The sequence below is a fragment of the Chaetodon auriga genome, chromosome 7 (assembly GCF_051107435.1).
Source record: "Chaetodon auriga isolate fChaAug3 chromosome 7, fChaAug3.hap1, whole genome shotgun sequence".
Taxonomy (NCBI): domain Eukaryota; kingdom Metazoa; phylum Chordata; class Actinopteri; order Chaetodontiformes; family Chaetodontidae; genus Chaetodon; species Chaetodon auriga.
This window is the reverse complement of record NC_135080.1, coordinates 4,755,199-4,778,665: the sequence shown is the minus strand read 5'-3', so window position 1 is coordinate 4,778,665 and position 23,467 is coordinate 4,755,199. Positions and strand designations below refer to the sequence as shown.

General features: G+C 42.9%; 2 protein-coding genes across 3 annotated transcripts in view; both read left to right on the top strand.

Moving 5' to 3' along the window:
• The window catches only part of fndc3a (fibronectin type III domain containing 3A), a 44,177-nt gene extending 28,195 nt beyond the window's left edge, over positions 1-15,982 (top strand). For both annotated transcript variants that reach the window (XM_076734650.1, XM_076734651.1), the window contains 16 exons: positions 155-208; positions 322-446; positions 631-805; positions 1,425-1,511; positions 3,979-4,117; positions 4,498-4,566; positions 4,842-4,960; positions 6,073-6,178; positions 6,410-6,585; positions 6,742-6,855; positions 7,007-7,156; positions 8,731-9,077; positions 9,896-10,108; positions 10,405-10,571; positions 11,572-11,696; positions 13,501-15,982. In XM_076734650.1, coding sequence (XP_076590765.1) covers positions 155-208; positions 322-446; positions 631-805; positions 1,425-1,511; positions 3,979-4,117; positions 4,498-4,566; positions 4,842-4,960; positions 6,073-6,178; positions 6,410-6,585; positions 6,742-6,855; positions 7,007-7,156; positions 8,731-9,077; positions 9,896-10,108; positions 10,405-10,571; positions 11,572-11,696; positions 13,501-13,824 — 2,490 coding nt within the window. In that variant the 3' untranslated portion in view covers positions 13,825-15,982. The remainder of the gene's footprint in view (positions 1-154; positions 209-321; positions 447-630; positions 806-1,424; positions 1,512-3,978; positions 4,118-4,497; positions 4,567-4,841; positions 4,961-6,072; positions 6,179-6,409; positions 6,586-6,741; positions 6,856-7,006; positions 7,157-8,730; positions 9,078-9,895; positions 10,109-10,404; positions 10,572-11,571; positions 11,697-13,500) is intronic.
• A 2,713-nt stretch (positions 15,983-18,695) lies between these two features.
• Positions 18,696-22,206, top strand: mlnr (motilin receptor). The gene is made up of 2 exons (XM_076735556.1): positions 18,696-19,479; positions 21,899-22,206. Exons 1-2 carry the CDS (start codon positions 18,696-18,698, stop codon positions 22,204-22,206), a joined length of 1,092 nt encoding a protein of 363 aa, XP_076591671.1.
• The last annotated feature ends 1,261 nt before the right edge of the window (positions 22,207-23,467 follow it).

Sequence of the window (23,467 nt, the reverse complement as noted above, 5' to 3'; positions counted from 1 at the left end):
ACTTAAAGGTCATCGGGTTAAGATCCCCAGACTGGCTGGGAGAACGAGGAAAAGTTCCAAAGTTTTGCTTGCCACTGTATATAGAGTAGTGGTTTGTCTATTTTCTATGTTTATCTGATTGAGATGTAATAATCAATGTATGGTTTATCTACAGGCTCCATGTGACAACGGTTCCAAAATCCAAAACTACATTCTTCAGTGGGATGAGGTATTCAGTCATCATTAAAGACATGTTGAACATTGCACCACACACTCGTGTTTTATGTGTAACTGAGATTTTAAGTTAGTTGTTCTTCAAACTAAAGACTTTGTTCTCTGAAGGGGAAAGGCACTGGGATTTATGAACAGTGCTACTATGGGCTTCAGAAGCAGTACAGAGTGACCAAGCTTTCACCTGCTTCGAGATACTCCTTTCGCCTTGCAGCCAAAAATGACATGGGTGTAAGGTAGGTGCCTTAACGTGCTGGATTATTTGCTGGATGGCACTGTCCCTGTTGTCCATCTTTATGTTACTGTTTCTTCCATTCACTGTCTCCATCTGTGTGCGCCTGTGTGTCTCTCACTCTGTCTCTCATGTCTTTTTCTCCCATTCTCTCCCATCCTCTGTCTCTCTCTCTCTGCCCTCCCCAGCGAGTTCAGTGAAGTGGTGGACCTGTTCACCTCATGCAGTGTGCCATTGCCACCCTTCCCTCCAGAGCTGGAGATGGCGGGGGTGACCTGGCTGAGTGTGAAGTGGCAGAGGCCCACTAGCTCTCCAAAGGAAGATGACATCTACTATATTTTGGAGATGGAGGAGGAAGGCTCGGTATGTCCCTTTTTGAATAGAGAAATCATTTGAGATTGAAACCCATACTTGACATGGCAGTATGTGCAAGTAAAGGTTTTCTTTAAAATATTACACATATTGTTTCTCTTCTGTGTGAGCTTGTTGCTGCTGTGGCAGGGCCATTACTTCTTCAAGGGCAGCACTGCCAAGTGTTCATCTTCAGACAACATGAAATATGAACACCATTGCAAAGTACACTTATAGTTTTCAGAATTAGAATCAATTAATAATAGACATCTATTTTCCAGGGTGATGTACATCCTTGTGTAGATTCTTAAGTGTATTCAAGCACTGTTATTCATTTCAACCCAGCCGAAAGGAAAAGTCAAATTCACATCTCTTTCTTTTGCATCACTTCATCAGTTTCCTCTGAAGGTTCCATGACATTTATAGCTACTGTCACCTCTGCCTGCACCACCAGCAGCTACCTGCAGACACAGTGCCTGTCAGGGAAAACACACACAAAAAAGTTCTCTTATCCCCTGAAGCTGTTTGTCTCCTGCAGACCACTTTGTTTTCTGCACCACAATGGTTGTCTGGTAAGTCATTGCTCACCTGGTTGTTTTCTTTCTCTGTTTGTCATTTGTCTTTGTCCCAGGGATATGGCTTCCAGCCAAGCTACGATGGCGACGAGCTCTCCTGCACGGTCAGGAATCTCCACAGGAGTACCAAGTACAAGTTTAGGGTAAGGGAGCCCTGTGATGTTTGCAGTCAAAGCTGGTGATCCACACGTTTAATTTAGGATGCAGTGGAGTGTGTATGTGGGGAGGGGACAGGCTTCAGGCAAGGAGGGTGCTGAGGCCCACACTGGCCCTATGACTCATCTGTTTGCAGGTTTCTGCCAGCAGGGCGGTGGGCAACTGGCAGCAAAAACAGGAGTGCTCATCACATGCAGGGCCCCAGTGAGAGGCTCGCCAAGCAAAGGGTTTGAGCCATAGTAGCTGTTTGGCCAGCAGGAATGTGACCAACTTAAGGGACAGACAAGTCTTTCTCTCCCTCGTGTCAGTGTATCTCTCCCTTTGTCTCTCTCCCTCTCTCTCATTTCCCCTCTTCTCTCATTCTGACGTCCTCTTCTAAATTCCTGCTCTCCTGACTGTCGTGACCATTTACCAAATGGCTCTGATGAATCACAGGTGACCAAAGCACCTGTTATAGACGGAGACCATCAGAGCAAGGAAGCTTCATGGTGCTGATAATAAGCTGAATGGCAGCAAGAAATATTGTAACGCTGTCAGTTTCGTTTCAGATCTTTGATTAGACTTGTTCAAACAAGAATCTGATTGTTTTGACAGCTTTGCTCTGTACTCTGGTTTTTAAACAGTGATGGGAACCATTCCAGGTATATTTATAAATGTGTTGAACATCTTAAATTTGGCTTTGTGGAAGCTGCCAGTAGCCTCTGTGTATTGCGTCTGTTGTTTGACTCAGAGTTTGACTCTGAGAGTGACAGAGCAAAAGCACAACACATCTCATGATGGGTCCGTTAATGATTTTAGAAGCTTGAAAATTTCAGGGCGGAAGACCAAACCTACTCTTTAAAATGTGATTCTAACACTGCCGGGGTTAGTGCTTCAGTTTCCACTTAGGCCATTTATGCTGAATATATATGCAGTCATGCTGCTCTGAGGCACTTGGGATAAAAGCAGCTCTGCATGCCACTGGCTTTGAGGGAACTGATGTATTCAGACTCGGTTTGAGCCAGTTTGTTCATACTTAAAAATGATTAAACGTTGTTTTTTAAAGAATAATGCTGGTAATATTATATATTATTCTCATTGTTGGCGATGCAGTGTCCACATAAAGACCAGAGAAAACAATAAATTGTTCCAAGTATTGCCTGTGTGTCGCCTCTGTGCCATAGATGTCTGTTGTTTCCAAAAAACTATTAACTAAAGTACAACAGTGAGCCATGCCACTGCATTGTGTGACGTGTTCCTTTGATGAGCACTGCCCTGGTATTTTGTGATGATCCCACATACGCCATCCTTCTGCTGTAATACTCAGTAGCATGCATTAATGCCCAGGAAATAGTCATCAGTAATACGCTATTTGCTCCTGTTTGAGTTACAGTGAAAAATACGGCTTCTAGCTAAAGATTTATGTCTTTAGTCAGAACCAATGGAGTTGGAGCTGTGTGATACACACAGAGCAAGAGAGTGGGATTGTGTTGCTTAACGTCAAATGCATGCTTTTTGGTCTTTATATGAGATATGTTGACAATAACAAACATTTAGAAGAAGACCGTCCGCTGTGAAATTCAGAGCAGAATAGTTTTATTTCATTGCACACGTTATGTCTAAGTTAGATTATATTTCATATCTCAGTCATGGTTAGTTTGGCTGCCTTGCTGTGTTTATGCGCTGAACTTATACCCAGTTGAAGCTGGGAGCAGCACCACAGGCGTTCAAAATGGCCCCCTCCCAACACTCATTATTTTCCTGCAGCAAGTGACAACAAGAAGTGTTCTTTCTGTCTGTCCAGTGCTGAAGAACATGAAATCATATTAATGCATAGATTGATAAGAGAAGAAGGAGGCTTTACTCACATTGCCAGAAAAGTCTGCACCACAGCATTCCTAAACATGAGACTGACAAAAATGTATGGTATTATCCAAACAAACCACTATGTACCCAAAAGACAGAAATGTTTATTAGTCAGTTTCTAGGCTCCCTCCCTCCCTCATTTCCAATTATCCAGCTGCGCAGTGTGAGGGGAGCCTGGGTGCTGTGCAGGTTTGTCTTGGTACAGTATGTGGATGAGCTGTACTCAGCAAGCTCACAGAAATTTCCATATTATCGCAGATGTGTGGCATTGAGATGCAAATGTAACTGAAGCTTATTGCCACATTTTTGATTGCAGTGCTTGTGGTGTATAAACAGCTTTGTTGAAACATATCTGTAGATGCCTTACATCTGCAGCTGAATCTTTTTGATAATGTGGTATTTGTCTGTGACCATTTTAGTTGCAGGCAGTGTTACTCTCAGATCCCTTCATTACCCTTTTCTGAGTCTAGTCAGTGCTTGTTATCAGGAAACATAATGACCTTTATACACTTGCCCTCATTGACAGTATGTGGAAAAAGTAGCCAGTAGCCAGTAGTCTGCTGGGAATAATATGATTCCTCACTGCCTGTATTCATGCACTTCCTCCAGGTGGCAGCATACAACTCAGAGGGGAAGAGTAACCCTAGCCAGGTGGTTGAGTTCATCACAAACCCAGACAGACCCAGCAGTCCCTGCAGGCCTGTCATCAGAGGAAGAGTCCAGCCCAACAGCTTCAAGATGGCCTGGGGTGAGCTTTTTCTAGCAGTTGCCTGTTTCCTCATCAAAATCCTTCATTCTTACATGTGGTTCACGGCCTAAAAAGGCCAGTTTTTACTTATTCCCCTGAGCTTTGTATGACCATAGATGAATCCACTAGACAGAGATGACATTCCAAGTAGTCTGTACAGTATATGAATGATAGATGTCGCCCTCATTCAGACATGCATGACAGCATGAACCCTTTCTCAACCTCAGTGGACAAACATGTGACCCACTGCTGGATTTGGTCTCTCCTTCCAGTTTTCAGCATGGGAAATAAAAACTGTCTGCAGCTCTGAAAACACTGTCAAATGAACTTGGTCAGGGCAGTTTGATGATGATTTTTTGTTTGTCTCTGTTTCAATGTAGAACCTCCGAAAGATAATGGTGGAGCAGAAGTCACGAAGTATGTTGTGGAGCTGTCTGAGGGCTTAAGTGGTAAGTTGCAAATTAGTGATCTGAAAAATGTTTCATTAGTTAAGTTGAAAGTTATGGCAATAAACATTAGTTTATTGAAATCCAACCGACCACTATCTGAGGGAGGAAGCCAGAGCACCTGGAGGAAACCCACTGGGAGAACATGCAGACTCCACAAAGAAAGCGGGTTCGAACGCAGACCCTTGTTGCTGTGAGGCCACAGTGCTAACCGCTGCTCCACCATGCCATCCATTATTGAAATAATTGAAATTTATCTGCAATGTGTTTGCACTTAGGCTTGTCATGGGAGCTGGTTTACTCAGGGCCGGCTATGGAGCACGTGTGTGAAGGCTTGAAGCCCGGCTGCTCCTACCAGACACGAGTTTACTGCATGAGCGACGGGGGACAGAGCCCGGTGAGTCATTAAACATCAGTATATGTGCACCACAGTCGCGCGCATGGCCTTGTGCTTCGCCACAGGAATTCAAAGAGTTTGCTAATCAGTTTCGATTTCATCACCAGTAGAAAGGGATCACTGAATTGCACCTATTTTTTAAATTGCTATAGTGTTTATACACAAGTGCCAACATTACTCTTAAAATTAGAATCAGTGACACAGATTTTAATTGCTTATAATTGTTTTCTTGAACTTAAAATGGGCATAAAGAGACAAAGCAGGATCACTCCAGACATCCAATATGTAAACAGGCATCCTCAGTGTGTGTCTCACAGTGTAGCTGTATATTGTAAAAGCTGATTATAGCCCACTGTTTTTCTGCCTGTTCTTTTATTACTGATATATTTCTCAGCTGTTACATATACTGTAATTGTTAGGGTAGGCAGCCATGAACCTCACCACATCCCATGGTTGATCTGATAAATTTTACATGAATCATTCTCGATATGCACTCTATTTATAGTGACTTTTAATAGGAAATTGTCATTCAGCCAGTGTCCTATGTTGGGAGATTAGACTATGCTTCCTGGTGTGTAAGTACAAGACAAAGCCCACTAATCGATTAACCCTCCCTGCATGTGTCAGAGGATGTTTTTCTTAATTAGTTCAGTTCACAGACAGTGTTCATTAATTTCTTCATCAGCTGTTAGTGCATGCATTTATTCATGATGAGACTTGTAAAGAAACATGACTCATGGTTGCGAGCTCTTGCCTTTTGGCACAGCACAATGTGACATAACACTCACATGTTTGCTTTTGTTACAGAAGTTGATTCTGAAAAGGCCTATTTTCTTGCTCGCCAGACAATCTGTCTACCTTAATCCATGGCTTTGTAAAGACTTGAGCATATTTCTCTGTATGCAGGTGTACCTTTGAACGATGCATTCACGCACGTTTGTCTCCTTTCGGGTCTGTTGTAGCCTGAATCATTCTGATAAGATGGTGAAAATGACAATCTGTATCCAGTGTCTCTGTGTGGTGTGTGAGAGAGAGAGAGGATGGGGGGGTGGGTGAGATTTTTTTTTTTTTTTCCTCTGGGTCTTAATTGGTGTGCTGCCTTCCTTTGCAAGCTGTCGGAGACCCTGCAGGTCCAGACTCCCGCAGTGCCCCCAGGGTCCTGCCAGCCCCCCCGGCTGGTGGGCAAGCCCAAAGCCAGGGAGGTGCAACTGCGCTGGGGTGAGTCATTCCTCTCCAACTCAGATCTGTGTGGGATGTATTCTAGCTTCTGTTGATGCATTTACTTGTCTAGCGAACTACCTCAAGCAATGAGCTTTGATTATGCAGTTTGTGTTTTGCTGTTTGTACATTTATCTTTATGTGTATACTGCATTGTTTTTTGTTTTTTTTCTTGGAAAACACTTTGTAAAATATATTGATTTAGAAAAACTGGTTGCACAAAATTCCCAGGTCCCCCTCAGGTAGACGGAGGCAGCCCAGTGTCTTGCTACAGCGTAGAAGTGAGTGGGCTGCAGTCTGAGGAGAGCAGGGAGGTTTACCAGGGTCCAGAGCTGGACTGCTCTGTGGGAGGCTTAATGCCTGGCAAAACCTACAGTTTCCGGCTCAAGGCAGCAAACAAGGCTGGGGTGAGCGAGAATGTCAAAACTGATTTATCAATAAAAGGAGAAGGGATTGCTTTTTTTCTGCTACGTGCTTTCAACCCTCTCTCACTAGATATGATTTAAGAAGCCATAATATGACATTTTTCAGTTGTATTAAATTGTTTTTGTTCTCTTGTGTAGTTTGGACCTCTCTCTGAGCCCTATGAGGTTACAACAGGCCCCGGGGCCCCTGAGCAGTGCAAGGCTCCTTCCACCACATGCAAATCCCCCAGCTGTGTTGTTGTTAGCTGGGAGGTAAGACCAGCTCCACTTCTGTTCCCCCACTGGTGTACATGAATCATATCCCACGCATCATTCTGAGAATATATTGGAAACACATAACTGCATTAAACCACACCTTCAGTTTAGGTGCTGATGGCCATTCTCATTGGTGTTTGCCTTCCAGGCCCCTCCTTGCAATGGCGCTCCGGTGACAGAGTTTCGTCTGGAGTGGGGAGCTGCTGAGGGCAGCATGCAGGTGTGTTACAGTGGACCAGCGCTCAGCCATGAAATGAAGGGGTTGCTGCCTGCAACCAACTACTTCTGCCGGACACAGGTGAGCACTAATAAAAACGTTATTTTATGAAGCCTGATCTAATATTCATTTGTTCCCACTGTTAAAAAACACACTAAAAATAGAGTCAGGTCTCACCTGTGATGATTAAAGAATAATATCTCACCTTGTAAACCCTGTTTGAGGAACTTCAGCACGATTATTTTTGTGAAGGCTTCATGAAGAATCTTGGGTGCTCCCATTAAAATGAAGGATGGTTTGATTTCACAACAATTTGATTGGTGAGGGTTATCTCGACTAGAGTTTGCTCGGTAAGAGCAGCAAAGATCAGCAGAGAGTTTTTATAGCAATGCCAGTATAAGAATATGCAAATCTGTCCCGGCTTCTTCTCACTATCATTTGTTGGAAATAGATTTTTTTCATTATGTTTGTTCTTTTTCCCAAACATTTGGTTTATTACTGTTTTCATTGCCACCGTTTCTCTCTCTGCCATTGTGGCTCAGTGGATAAAGTGTGATTTTATCACTATCAGGGTTTGGGCTCCAATCCCTCTAAGGCATGACAATTCCTGAGAAGTCCTCATTTAAACTTTGTGGACTGTTACTAGCCCGGTGAAGGGTAGAAAATATCTGGAATGATGGAGCAGGCCAGCGTCAGTCACCCTGACAGTTCACTGTTGGTTTGAGCTTCACGTAGGCTGAATCGCAGACATTCCTTCAGCCTGAGTAGGAAATACAAACCCATATGTCCCCCGTCAGAGATCCTAATTGTCTAAAAACATTGCGACCAGGATAGATTACAATATGCCAACAAGTTGCAGCTGTGTTTCGGATGATAATTACGGAGAAAACTACAGTAGTAGTGAAATTGATTTTTGACGTGATGCTCCTCTCACCTAGAGTCTGCGTCAAATTTAACTGCCTACCAGAAGATGGTTGTTTTTTGAATTGGTTTTTAGGTTTAGTTTTGTGTGCTTACCTGGTTTGATTGACTTACTGAAGGCCTACTGTAGACGACCAGTGGTTCACTTCATCATCGTGCTGTTGCACTGCATTTTTAGACTGTGACCAAAGAGGTCAGAGTGTGTGTAAAGAAGGGACACATTCTAGCATTCAGTGGCTTCATCCTTTGGGTCTGGTTCAGGCTGAAATTTCAGGCTCCGCTTTTCTTTTGTAGTCATTGTTGTGGTCCAGCAGGGGTGAAATGAGGAACTCTGGTTGTTTATGGGTTATTCCACAAGCATCATGTTTATTTTCCCCACTGTCTCTGCTGGTCCACAGTATAGACAGTACTTGTCTTGTAAAAGCTATCAGATCATCCCTGATAATTATCACACTCTGGTCAGGCTATAAAACCAGACTTTGATTATAATAGTTGATTGAAAACTCATGTTGTCCTAGTTTTTGAATATGTCATTTTATTTATGTTTTCACTCCATGACTTTCTGAGAGCATAAAACAACACACTTTTCAGGTTTGTTCAAACCCTTACCAATTATGTTTACATTGGAACTCCACCTTCTGGTCAAACATGGACGTTACACGTGTCCTTTCCCGTTACAAAGGAGAGGAGACGTTGCCTTAATTAGCTGACTCTTGTGTGTTGCTCTTGTGCAGGCTGTGAATGTGGCTGGCGTGGGCCCCTTCAGCGAGGCAGTGTTGTGCCAGACGCCCTGCTCCGTGCCTGCAGCCGTCAGCAACATCTACGCACTGAAGGAGTCCGAGCTGCAAAGGTACGAGACTGCGGTGGACGCGGATGAGGACGAGGAAGATGAGGAAGGCGCTTCCCAGCCGCCACCGTTCTACTCTCCATCCACCTGCCTGGGTATTTGCTGGGACCCCCCATGTGACCATGGTTCTGAAATCACTTCCTACCTGATTGATCTCGGAGAGCGCCAGCCCATTGTTGTTGGTCCCGTCACCAAACACATCATCCAGCACCTGCAGCCTGACACCAGCTACAGGTTAGTGCCGCCTCATCGTAACCACGAAAGGATATGAAATGTCACATTCTGCTTGCACTACACAACTTTGCACCTTTATTTAAAACTGTTAGATCTCAGTGCTCACAAGTTGTAGAATGCGATACAAATCAATCAGACACAGACCACACTCAGTCTGTGATGCTTTGTACCAACAGATGCCAAACAGCACAGCTGAAGCAAAGTGTAATTACTTGCATCTCTAAATCAAAGTTATTCTAGCTGAGGCTGGCAGCTGTTTAGGAAGCGGTTGGGGTGTTCAGACCTGACAAATCTATCAACTAGTATCAGGCTGGTCGCTTGTCTGTATTTCTAATGCAGGATTATAAAACAGGTGTATTTTTACAAGAATTGAGTAAAATCAAGTATCTTTCATGGATTATTATTTTCAGAAATTCTTATTTATCTGAAGTGTCATCACGCTGGTTTAATCATCTGCTCTTTATGTTAAGCCTTAACAGAACTGTGGCTGTTATTCAGTGCAGTCCTGAAGCTGGAGGGCAGTGACATATTTTTCATTGTATCGAGTCTACACATTGGACTTGTTATGAAAAGAAACTGAGGCTGAACAAAACTGCTGACTTTGAGCTTTTAGTCAGTGTGCATGCAGAGCCAAAACAACATAAAACGTGTCATTGTCTGACTGCCAACAGACTTTACATTAACAGAGGCTGAACATCAGCATCTGCCAGTGAGATGAAATACTGTAAATGCCACTTTGACAGTCGGTGCTTCTGCTTGGGTCAGCTCAGTCCTTGCAGCTCTCTAATGATGACATCTCTCATCTTTTTCTTCCTCAGAATCCGAATCCAAGCCCTGAACAGCCTGGGAGCAGGCCCCTTTAGTCACACCTTTAAGCTGAAGACGAAGCCCCTGCCCCCACAGCCACCCCGCCTGGAGTGCACCGCCTTCAGCCACCAGACCCTCAGGCTCAAGTGGGGCGATGGCCCAGCCAAAGCCGCCACCTCAGACGCCCTCCAGTATCAGCTGCAGATGGGGGACAAGAGCGGCAGGTCAGTGGCCCATTAGTCAGGCGACGGGAAGTGACCTGACAAATGATAAACTGATAAGAGAGGAGACTGGTGTTTGAGCAATGGCCTCAGATAACTGTATCAAGGAGGATGGGGTGCATAGAAAGTAATGCACCAGACAGAGTGCCTTTATAGGGAGACAGGAACTGGTGCTCTGCTTTAAGACACTGTATATTTCCTGACAGAGGAGTCACTCGTCTCGTTTGCTTTTTGTCATCTTTACCCTTTTAACTCATTAAATCCTTTCTCTCTCTCTTTTCATGTTCCTGTCCTTGCAGATTTATATCCTTGTATAAAGGACCATGCCACACACACAAAGTCCAGAGGCTTAATGAGTCTACCTCTTATACGTTCCGCATCCAGGCCTTTAATGAGGCGGGCGAAGGGCCCTTCTCCAATGTTTACACATTCACCACCCCACGCTCTCCTCCAGCCCCTGTGAAAGGTACAGTGGCAGCCCTTTTTTTCCCCCCTCTGTCTCTCTGTCTCTCTCTGTCTCTCTCTCTTTCTCTCTCTCTCACTCACACACACACAGACACACACACACGCACAGCTTTTAACCTCAGCTGACCTAAGTTTGTCTTGCATTTGATTAAGACCCAGCAGCCTGAGATTCACTTGTCGGCTGTCATCAGCACTGTGGTCTGGTCTCAACCAGCCTCTGCAAAGCCTCTTTTGATCCTACACGTCGAAGTCAGTAATGAGGACGTGGGTTTTACTGCCTGATTCTTTTGAAGCAGGCAGTCATGTGTCAGTTTGTCCGTGTTACTTAACACTGTTTGCCTCCCCACACAGTGAAGTGGACACTCTGCCATTAACTGTTTGAATTCAGACTAACGACTTCAGCAGTCTTATATCATAATGCCACAGAGGATAATAATTTTCTCTGTCACTGTATTTTTGTTTATTACCCCTTTACCACTTCAAAACAGCCACTTATTGTTATTGTTTTTGCGTAAAATGCCACCTACCTAAAGATGAGCATGAGTCATAGTAAAGGCTCTCGACTGAAGGGGGAAAGTTGTGTGTAGTTGGTTAGAATTCACACATGAAACATATAGAAATGGTGTTGGAAGTATAGTTGATATCGGTTTTGTCTTCTGTTTGTGCTTGTTTTTAGCATTATAGGCCATTCTAACAAACTGATAGGTCAGTCAGCCGTTGTATCATGCAAGCACCACTTCAACCATGTCAGACTTTTCAGATGATGTCAGTGATGCCGAACAAGCTGTCTGTGTCAGAGCTGTTGGTGTTATTTACATTCCCCTTGTAACTATCGTGATACATAAAGTAAATGTACAGTAACACATATTGCTCCTCATCGCATCTTTTCTTGATCACATTGATTGATCCCCTGTTTGTCATCCAGTGGCAGAGGTTCACAGTTATTGCAGATCTCACCCACCTTCTATCATTCTGTCTGTGCTCTCTTCCTTCACCTTCAGCCCCTAAAGTGGAGCGGCTGGATGACAACTCCTGCGAAGTCACATGGGAGGCCCTACAGCCCATGAAGGGGGACCCGATCCTCTACACCTTGCAGTGCATGATGGGAAACTCTGAGTTTAAACAGGTACTGACTAGAGTTGGGGCCAGTCCGATCGTTGGATATCAGACTGTCACTTGTTCAGTCCAGATCCATAGTCTGATATTTCTGTGATTCATAAATATGCTGCACCTGCCTGAGGATCACTCTGCCATCGACTGGAACTGCCTGCGTTTTCCCTCGACTTTTCATCCCTGTCTATGTTCCACGTCGTTGCTGTCGTTGAGGGGCGGGAGCCACACCCTGTCTTTTCAGACAAAATCCTTTTCAACTACCACCTCAGATCAGAACGCTGAATTTAAGCATATCACTAAGCTTACGAGTGCTTGATAATGTATTGTTCACCTGATTTGTTCAAGTTTTGCACAGCATGAAAGGAGTTGCCATAGCAATGTGCACTTCTATACCTTTCTATGCGAAGGCTACTTAACCTACAGTTCAAATACATTGAAAGCTCCCATCCACTAAAAAATGTATTTCTCTCCTTGTTGCTGTAGTTGAATGTTTGAGGTTCACTGTGCAGAGTGATGTATGTGCAGAGTTCCTCACTAGAAGGCTGTTTTCACATTCATCTGCTGAAAGTGGAAAGTTGGTCTGTTCTCATTTCAAGGTGGGCTTACGAGCATCACAAATAGTTTGGAACAAATCCTGTTCCAATATTCAACTTACACGAGTGTCCTGTGACGGAGTTAAACTTTTGAAACAACACATATTTGCATAATCATAGATTCAGAATTTAATGAGGGAGAAGTACTTTTGACTATGTGAAAAGTCAAAAGTACAGTGTTTTATATACATCTTAATCATGTCTGGAGGGGACCTTTAATTTTAATGCATTTTTTGTATATGTTTGCTTTTTTAATAAGCAGTGCTGTGTGGTTTACTACAGCATCATGTACCCTTACACACAATACCATCAACAACAACAATAATTATAATTTTAACATAATGTTCAAGAGAAAAGAGGTCTGAAATCAGTTTTAGTATCAGTAGAAATCCAAATTCAGATATCAGAATCGGATCAGAACTGCTCTGTAAGGTGGATTGGCGCGGTACTCCCTCGTGTTTGGTGTCCTTACCTGCAGCTGACCTGCCATTCATCACCGTGGCCTTTTTATGCCGGTCAGGATACAGATGGATCCAGGACCTTAATGTTTTCACTGTGGCTTTGCAGCATTCTGTATTAGTCACCGCTGGCTTTAAATTACCCATTATGCAAAGGTCATTGATCCATGAGGTATCCCAGGTGTCTCGCCCCTGCCAACACATTCATTTCACTCAGAGGCCTCCAGCCATGTTAGTGTGGAGTAATGGCCTCTGCAGGCTTATGCTAATCTCGCAGCATCATACATGGCAATTGAATCAGGGAGTTGAGATATGTGGCTGCCAGCCTGCATGAGTTCCATCCTTATTGTCAGTCCCACTGGCCTAGTCCTGAAAGTCCAATTTTAAGAGAGGGGATTGTTCCTATGCAGAGGATGGGGTGCTCGAAACCCAGTATATAAACTGCTCTGCATGCCTGACGCTGAAAAGCATCTTCATCCAGTTGGTCAGAAGTCATAAGATGGAAAGTATTTTGTCAGCTTGACTGTCCAGTACAAGTTCAATACAACACAACAAACCAAACTAATTTCAACCAATATTAGTCTCCAGGTGCAGGCTCTTATGAGGGGCTGAATTGCAGTATTCCCTCTGTGATATATTATCAGAAACATGATGAAATACAGGCATAGATGAAAAAGACACAATTTATTTGTGCAGTTAAGACAGAAATCCATGATCTCACTGAATTTTTAATCAGTCTTCTTCACATCCTCCCTCTTGTTGACAGGTCTACAAAGGCTCGGCCACATCCTTCCACACCCAGAATCTGCAACCCAACAGTGACTACCGTTTCCGCGTGTGTGCTGTCAGGCAGTGCCATGACGCCCCTGAGCTGAGCGGCCCCTACAGCCCCACAGTGACCCTCTCCCCCCAGCGGAACGACGTGGCAGTGGGCGGCGGTGCGGCCGGCTCGGGGTCGAGGGCCAGCACGGAGTCCAACCGAGCCAGACGAAGCCTGACTGACGAGCAGTGCGCTTTCCTCCTCCTCATGGTTTTCGCCGTCATCGCCATTCTCATCGCTTTTGTCATCCAGTACTTTGTCATTAAATGAGCAGTTTGTGCCACCCAGCTGCAGGGTTATAGCTTTATTCTTTCCCCCTCTCTCTGTTGTTTTGTATTCTTCGTTTTGTACTTCTTGTTTTCTGTTGTCAACAGAGTAATCGCATTAGGCGCATTGAGGTGCAGTGGGAGGACGGGCTGGTGAGTGAGAGCTGAATAGCGGTTAAAATTGAGGATGTAACACCTTCTTTGGAACCTGTGATACCTTCCTGACTCTCCTGCCGTTGTCACCCTGTCCCAACTTTGTGGTAATCTGTTGTTCAGTTCAGATTTCTGTTCCATCATGATCAGCTTCCTGTACAAGCAGGGATATGGTTTATTTTGGGGAGAGGGTCGGGGGGAAAGGGCGCTTTGACTCATCTACTTGTTGAGAAACAGTACGTGTGTATAGAAGTAGTCATTATTTATATTTCCATTGATGTGTCCAGTATGAAACTGTTTTTGATAGACGTGTTCCAAAAATAGTATGTAGGTGTGTCATTAGCCTACGTGCTGTTTGATCCTGGGACCTGGTGGGCCAGTGTTTGCACAGCGGGGTGTGTGTGTCCAGATGTGTATACTGTATGTAGTTCGTGCCACAGAGGTACACGGCTGGGAGGGCTTCAGGGCCAGATGAAGGGACTTAACCCCCTGCTGGAGTTTAAGGGGTCTAGTGAGAGAGGAAACGGAAATGAAAATCTTGTTCACATTATAGAACGTTCATTTAGCACTTTCCAACCTTTTTGATGTTCAGAATGTTTAAGGATGCAAAAATGACTGGAGAAATGTTAGTATATTTTTGTACAGTGAAGACACAAGGACCTGTAAGTTTGACAAAAAAAAAATTGCTCAGTATAAAGTTAGACAACAAAAACCAAACTAACAGTGAATTCTAATTATTTTTACTATCATATAGTTATACTGCTGCTTTACTCCGAAATATTGTTGTTCAGCACAAAAAATGTATGCTTACCTGTATGTTTTATTTTGTTTTTGTTTGTCCCCAGTAATTGATTTTGCACCTTAGTGAAAGAAAACCTTGACTGACTGCGTCTTGGTCTTGTGATGCATTTTATGAACACACTTTGAGATTGTGCAAGCCCTACTTGTGTTTTGGGTGTTTTAAAAGTCGTAGTACCACATCATGTGTCACTGAAACAGCTGATCATCTCAGCAAAAAAAAGAAAAAAGAAAAAGAAAAAAAAAAAAATGCGAAAATAAAGTATGTACCAGTTGTTTCAGAGGCCTTAATTGGAGAGGAAAAAATCTCGGGAGAATTTTCTTAATTTCTCTTAAGTTTTGATGTTTTTCTTTTAGTGTTAGGAAACACTAAAATGTGTTTTAGTTACTTTTATTTTTGCGACATTTATTTGATGTTAGTAATCATACGTAATCGGAGAGAAGTTGAAAGTAGTTCTATGTATTACTTATGATTTTTGATTTCTTTTGTCAAGTTATACATGTGTGAAGTATATTTTTTTATAATATTGAAGTAATATAAGTTAATACTCTCCAGAGAAAATAATAAATCCTGAGTACTCATGAGTCATGGAATGCAAATGGCAGATACAAAATGTGTTATATCATGTACTTCCTGTGAATCTAAATTTGCCTTTTCTCTGTGTGTTAAGTATTTGTAACAGATTGCTAATGCTGAGTTTTCAGTGGTAATCTGGCTGTAGGGTTTAGTGTTGTTTGGTTTTGGGCAGATAATTGCTGTTGCAACCATAAAAATGAAATACAGGTACCTTGCAAAACGTCTTGGATAATTACATGATTTGGTCTTTCAGACATTCTGCAAATGTCTTCTCTTTGTCATTTAAAGAATTCAAATCCCTATTTTTGATAGCGATTGCAACATGTGCCATTTTAACACCTCTTCACCCTGGGCTCACCACCTTTGGTTGAGGAGATTAACAAAATGCTACAAAAATGAGTAAAATATGCACAAAAATAGAGACCATTTTTATGTAATTTTAATGTTTGCAGTTACCTCATACACCGTACATTCCAAAATGAAAATTTGTTATACTATACATACTACCAGACATATCACTTTAAAATGTTCGTTATGGGAAAATGTATAATCATAGATATGTATCTAAAGTGTATCTGTATAGCCATGATATCTACAAAGGATCCATGCACAATAAAAGATTTATAATTCTTAATCATGTTTGAAATTTGGGCATATATTTGTCTTTGAATCACTCATCAAGTGCGACATAGCAGTGGATTTTTTTGTACACCAGGAAACATCAATCATGGTTCCAGTCAGCACTTTGGCCATCTTTCTATATCTGTATCAATAACAACAAAACAATAATCAGCTTTTCTGATAATCCATTCATTGTTTTAAGTAATTTATGAAGCAAAACATCAAACATTTCTTGATTCCAGCTTCTCAAATGGGAGCATTTTTGCTTTTCTCTGTATTTCACTATTGTAAATTGAATTGGTTTTGGACATTTGAATCCCCAGTTCTGATGAGTTATAGACTTTGAATTAATTCAGAAAATAACTGACAGGTGGTTTGATAATCAACATAATTGTTAGTTGTTGCCTTAATTTGTAGCAACAGTACTTGCTGCAACTGTCACTTGCTAAAGCAAACCAGAACCAGAACCCACATTTATGTTGACTTTATATCAGTGTGCCAGTATGTAGTTTTTAAACTGCAAGTAAACAAAAGCACTGACTTTTATTAAGAAAATCTACATTGCTGATTTTCTCGAAAGATGATAAAGTCAGGTGGTCGTGACAACATCCCCCTAAACCAAGATTAAGATACGGAAGGTTCAGAAGCGGAAGGGTCAAAACTGAATCTGTGATGGTGAGTCAGATATTTGTCAGCTCAAAGGATCCGTGAGCAAAATATATGCTTCATTCTGTCGGCAAGCAGATAACTGTGCAAAATCTGAACAGGAGAAGCTTCTGTCCTTTTCTTTCCTCAGCTCTACTCCCCTTCTCCTTCCTCTTCTTTCTCTCAAGAAGACTTATACATGAATATGATCAGCTACCAATCGAGCACAGAATATTAAGAAAATGCTGATGTCATTATGGGGATGCGTCCGTCTGGTCTTCATTTTGATGTGACTTCAGAGTTCAACACTGCTGCTACGCCGCACAGTGCTGTGTGTGAGAGGCATTGAAAGCTTCTGGAGTAAGATATAAGAGTTCCTGTCCACCGCACAAGCACACCTAAGTGGTGTAAACAAGAGCGCCATGATTAATGAGGGTGAAAGTGGGCTTACTTGTCTCCGTCACCATTCTGCGGACAGCATTAGCTCTTGTTGAGAGACAGACTGGATCCCCTTTTTAAAAAAAAAAAAAAAATGGGCAAACAAGCTTTCCCTGCCGTGTTGCTTTGACAGGAGTAAACAATGACAGAGGAGGGATGTTCAGGCCGCCCCTCTTAGGTCCGAGTGGTGCCTCTGGCTCTGGGTCAGCGTAGTATAAACACACATATGCCCCCTGATGTCAGTGTGACTCTTGTTACAAAGGTTCATTTGGATCTAATGGATATGATGGCTCTGAACCAACGAGCAGGTCACCCGGGCTGTGGTGATTAATGTTACTTTGGACACAAAATAGGAAAACCTGTAGTTTGGGGGCTGTTCCATGCAATTCACGCACAGAGACAACAATTATCAGGTGTCATATTGATCTGCAGAGCTCTCTCACTCCAAAACTTCAAATCAGACTGGAAACCTCTTAATTTGTGAATTGGCGGATTCATTCATTCATCGTCTCTGGAGCACAGACAGATTTTCCATTCAGATTTTGGTAGTATTTTGACATTTGCAGGCCCTGGTCACACCTCTTACGACTGACCAAAGTTCGTGTCATCTCTTCGAATGGCATTCCTCTTTAACCAGTTGAAGTTAGGTTTATTATAACAAGCCTGACAGGTGGGTGAAGAGGAAGAGACGAGCCGGTGGGTGTGTGGAGTGATGGAGCCACATAGCGAGACCAATGGCTGGTGGACAATTAAGCAAACACAGAGCTCATTTTTCACTGAGTGCTCCCAGGCAGCTTGGCAAACATGGTGGGATTTCAGTGATTGATGCATTAATTAATGAAGTTATAGCCCTCTTTATATGCATATTTCTGATGTATTTATGATCCGTCCAGATCAGTAGGATCCTTAATCTGAATTTACTCTCAGATGAGCAGCAGTGGTTGGAGTTCCTTCAAATCTTATTCCCTCCACCTTACGCCCTTTTGCTGTCATCAGTCTCGTCATCATTTGATTATGAAGATTACTTAGACAGACACAGCAGACGACCTCCCTGTTGCTCCCTGACTCCTCAGGGCACTGAGGAGGAGGTGCTCCTTTCTTTGTCTCTCACCAGAGAGCTCGACTGGTTATTGAGCATCAGGGACCGGCTCTGCCACTTCGTGAGATTCTCTGCCGCTGCTGCTGCTCGCCATCGACACACAGCAACACGACCAAGGTGAAGAAAAAGTTGCAAGGTTGAAAGATCCAGCTTCATTTCAAAGGTAAAGTCACCAGAAAAGATCATTTCTGCTCTCAGAGTTGAAGTTAAAACAACATTCTAGTGAGTTTGCCTGATTCAGGATTTGTATTTAAGCTATTTTTCAATCTCATGTTTCACATATTTGAATATATTTTTCAAGGTATCCACTGCTTTTCATTCTGTGTGGTATGGAAATTAATTAGCAGACATGTTGTGTAAATGATGAAGTTTGCCTTTATCTTTGTCAGAATTTACATTTATATTTAAGTTTCAAGATTAAAATGAATAAAAAATGTCCGCAGCGTGTGGAGGTTGGTCGGTCATGGTCTGGTTCTTCTCTCCCCAGCTACTTGTTGAGTCTTGATTTCAGGCTTTACTGTGCCAGCATTTAGTAAAGGTTGGCATGCCCTGGACCAGACCCCAGGTAGACCTTCATGCTGGCGGAGCAGAGGCCATGGACCAGTACAGCATAGAAGACCACCACTACGAGGGCTCCCTGTTCCCCACCTCCACCCTCATCCCTGTCACCGTCATCTGCATCCTCATTTTCATCATAGGGGTAACAGGCAACACCATGACCATCCTCATCATCCAGCACTTCAAAGACATGAAGACCACCACCAACCTCTACCTGTCTAGCATGGCTGTGTCTGACCTCATCATCTTCCTCTGCCTGCCCTTTGACCTCTACCGCCTGTGGAAGTATGTGCCCTGGCTTTTTGGGGAGGCGGTGTGCCGCTTCTATCACTACATCTTTGAGGGCTGCACCTCGGCCACCATTCTTCACATCACGGCCCTGAGCATTGAGCGCTACCTGGCCATCAGCTTCCCCCTCAGGAGCAAGGTGGTGGTGACCAGACGCAGGGTCCAGTACATCATCCTCGCCCTGTGGGGTTTTGCTCTGGCTTCTGCAGCTCCCACACTCTTCCTGGTTGGGGTGGAATATGACAATGAGACACACCCGGACTACAATACCGGCCAGTGTAAGCACACCAGCTACGCCATCACCTCTGGGCAGCTGCACATCATGCTGTGGGTGTCCACCACCTACTTTTTCTGCCCGATGCTCTGCCTTATCTTCCTCTATGGCTCCATTGGGTGCAAGTTGTGGAAAAGCAAAAATGATCTGCAAGGCCCCTGTGCTTTGGCTCGTGAAAGGTCACACAGGCAGACAGTCAAGATCCTGGGTGAGTGGGTTATTCCTTTACTTTATTCATCTCTGCAGAGATGCAGGCACATATTGATCATCGCTGATAATGTCCAAAAGTGCAAGAAGCATTTCACATTATCCAGAATGATGCTCTCTGATGCTGCTTTCTAAAACCTTTCTCTGCTTGTCTTTGCCAAAACCTTGAAAGGCAGACGGCTCAGATTCAGGGGTGATAGCATGTAAAACTCTCTGTGTCGGAAAAAGCCGAAACCAGAAATCCATCTGTTTACACAGTCAGTCTGCCTTTCATTGTCACTGAGGCAAACGCAGGCTGACAGATTGATGTAGAATCCAGGATTTCTGGTTTTCTACACTGGCTGTTGTGTGTGTTTGCCATAACAAATTGAAGTTTTGTTTTCACATAAAGTTAAAAACTGATTTGTATTCCAAGCAGCTGCCTATTCTGTTCAATCCGACAGGGCATTGTGTTGCTTTAATCCACGAGTTTGAGCGAGAGAAAGCTGGTAGCATGTGTTGTTGTCGATATCAGTTGGTTAATTATTCTGTTTTGGATGAAGCTAATCATGTCCTGCCACTGCACATACTGATTGGCTTAATTTGCAGCTCTGGCATATGGCGCAGGAAACCCTGTTTTACGGTAAAAGACCTTGGCCAGGTCAGTCTGCATTAACCAAATATTTAATCACGATGTATCCATTAGGATATTTATGTGTTCATTAGCTGAGCACACACTGCACAGAGCTCACGTTGTCAGACTTGCTGCCATTTGTATCCAGATTTGTTGAATCCTAAATTGGATTGTCATCTGAGGCCTCCATAGATCATCCTTAATGGAAATTTACATGCTCTCACAGTCATGGGCTCGTTTTTAATCTGCCATGTTACACATCTCAGGATTGCTTTTTGCTGATTGCTTAGACACGATCACGTTTAGACAAATCTGTTCACTCCGTAAATCCACACTGAGAGGTTTTCAATTTATGGATAAATGTTATTGTTCACTTACAAATAATTACGCTTATGAAGGCCTGATACACTTCTATTGTAATTATTGAATTGACCTTTATTATCCTCACAGAAATTATTGCCCCCATGTGATTAATTGATCGTAATTGTATCTGCACGGGCTTCTTGATCAATATCAGTGACTCACTGATTACCTCACCTAACACTGAAATTTCTGGCTCTTAAAAGCTCAATAAAAGTTAATTCTTTTTGGATATGTAACATGTTTTCTCCACAGTGGCATTTCTGTTGCATATATGCTCTAATTAGCTCTCTAACTTGCCTCTGTTGTGAAAATGTGAAGTTGTTGGATCCAATTACAGGCTGCTGTCATTTAAGGGAACAAGAGAGATTGTGGGAGTGAGTTATGTGTGGGCTTAGGGAGAAGGTCTTTGGATATTAATTGCTGCTGGTCATTAATAAATGTCAAGGATGACCACAGACCATAGATCACAGGTTACTTAAAGATTATGAAAACCAATTTTCTTAATCGGCTTCTTATTATAAACAAACCCCATATGGACACATTATTCTCTGTCAAAGTTAGAATAATACCAGTTAGGCTATTCCATTTTGTGTGTGTCCTCACTGGTCTGAAGGAGAAAAAGTGTTTCTGCACACCAATGTGAATTTAATAATATAGGTAACAGAACTGGTTGTTGCTAGAAAGATGCTGCTGTCAATCAAATCTGGTCAAACCACTCACACAGTCCTATTGATTAGCTCATTAGCTGAATGTTGATTAAACTGTCATTCATTTTACAATGAAGGATGTCTACACTCGATTTACTGCATGTTAAAAGAAACGTTACTACATCTAGCTATATCAAGTTTTATCTAGCTCTGCTATTCATGCCAGAGTTCAGGGGTAGAGACAGAAAACAAACAGAAAAATCTAAAAATCTGGGTAAGTAACACCAAAATTCACTAGATACCACTGCAGGTAATGTGATTACTTTTTGGAAACTGGACCTTCACTTAAGGGCTGTTGATGCACCTTTGAGGAACCATTTGACATTTTTGAAAGTAGGCTTATTTGAAGAGAAGATTTATACCACTCTTTTACCTGTATGGTAAATACAGGCTACCTCCAGCAGCCATGCTTGACTTAGCTAAGCTTAGCTTAGCATAAAGACTGAACACATTAAAAATTTCTGTCTTGTTTGTTTAATCTAAAAACGTCATTTTATGGTTAAACGGTGGGGTTACATTCTGGGCTATTTCTCTGGGTGTAGTGGCTCCTAGGAGTCTCCGCTTGTTGCCTCGCAACCCCATTAGAAGACAGGAAGTGACTGTGCTGTTTTCAGTGTGCCTGCATGAGAGTGGTGTAAATCTTTTCATCTAACTCTCAGCAAGAAAGGAAGTGTATTTTCCAAAAATGTTGAGCTACTGAAACCAACTTCCTCTTCCTAATTTTATTCTGCCTTCAGTAGTGGTGGTGCTTGCCTTCATCATCTGCTGGCTGCCGTACCACATCGGCAGGAACCTCTTTGCTCAGGTGGACGACTACGACACAGCCATGCTGAGCCAGAACTTCAACATGGCCTCCATGGTGCTCTGCTACCTCAGCGCTTCCATCAACCCTGTCGTCTACAACCTCATGTCACGGAAGTACAGGGCTGCAGCCAAACGGCTCTTCCTGCTGCACCAGAGGCCCGGACAAGCTCACCGCGGACAGAGACAGCTGTGTGTGATCGACCACATCTCCACCCTGAATGAAAGCCTGACTGGGGTGTGAGGGGCCTCAGCACACTCTGGGTAGTGTTTTGAGAGGCTTAAGGTGAAAGTTAAGGTTACTTTATTGTCTCCCATAGGAGAAATTGTCTTTGTTAAAGGGAACTGCTGCTTCAACCAGTACAATAAAAACACATTAATAAGAACACATGCACAAGCATAAGCCTGAGATAAAACAACTGGGAAAATTAGTCACAAAGTCATTCACACTGTTAAAAGTTAAAAAAATAAAATAAAAAAAATACTCATCAGAACATCCACATCTTCATACATAAATTAAGAGCAACATCAAGTCTCAATTTTCATGCCTAAAGGCTAACAAGTGACCTATAAAACCTGCAGATATCTGAGATCTGAATTAACTCTTGTGCCTGTGCTCCAGGAGCTGCCCATTACTAAGTTTAACTGACAGAGGGATGGATGAATGTTTAGAACCATCATGCTTACACAAAGGGACCCTGTACCTCCCTCCAGAAATCATTAGCATGTACTCAGAGTTCCTCAGTTTTACGTACATCAATGTGCAACATTTCACTACAAATTGATTAGGCTGGGAGCTGACACAATCATTTGCATGAAAGGTAAACAAGAAGGGTGAACTTGAGCATGGGGGGGGGGCCTGTACTGCTTACTGTCATATCATAAAATGCTGCATTGAATTTCACTTGTCGTGGTCTATTTGCTAAAGAGTAATAAAAAAAAAAGGATTCACTTTCAACTGAATTAGTTTTTTCAGCAAGGTGTGCATGAACTAAAGTAGGGATGGCGTCATTTGTGCTGTGATTCCTTATGCAGGGAAATTGGTACTGATCTAGGGTTGGCTCCACCATCCCATATAGTTCCTCTGTTATTATCCTCTCCAAAGATTTCATAACATTGGAAGTTAAAGCTGCTCGTCTGGAGTCTGGCCTGCTTGTTTGACATCATCAAAGAGAGAGGCTGCAGCGTTCTTTAAAGTTCAAAAGTGAAAGAGGAAACTCGTTGAAAATGCGTCGAGGAGGAATATTTGTTGGTTTTCTATCTTTGAGGAGGAAGCAGGGCTGAGAGCTGCTCTGCACTTAAAGGCAAAATCAGATTTACAGCTGCTCGGCGGCGTTTTGTTCACAGAGGCTGAATGAGGATTTTCATCCGTGCCAGGAAGTTGTCATTTACATTTTCCTGTTTTAGTGTTACACCTCATGCAAAAGCAGGTCTATTTACCTCCACGCTGTGTGCTGCTACGTATTTTTCTTGCTTGGTGTCAGCGCTTATTGAGCACATGCACC

Coding starts and splice junctions, on each gene's coding strand:
- mlnr (XM_076735556.1), top strand. CDS start 18,696: ATGCCCTGGACCAGACCCCAGGTAGACCTTCATGCTGGCGGAGCAGAG. Junction 19,480..21,898: donor GCAGACAGTCAAGATCCTGG/GTGAGTGGGTTA, acceptor TTCTGCCTTCAG/TAGTGGTGGTGCTTGCCTTC.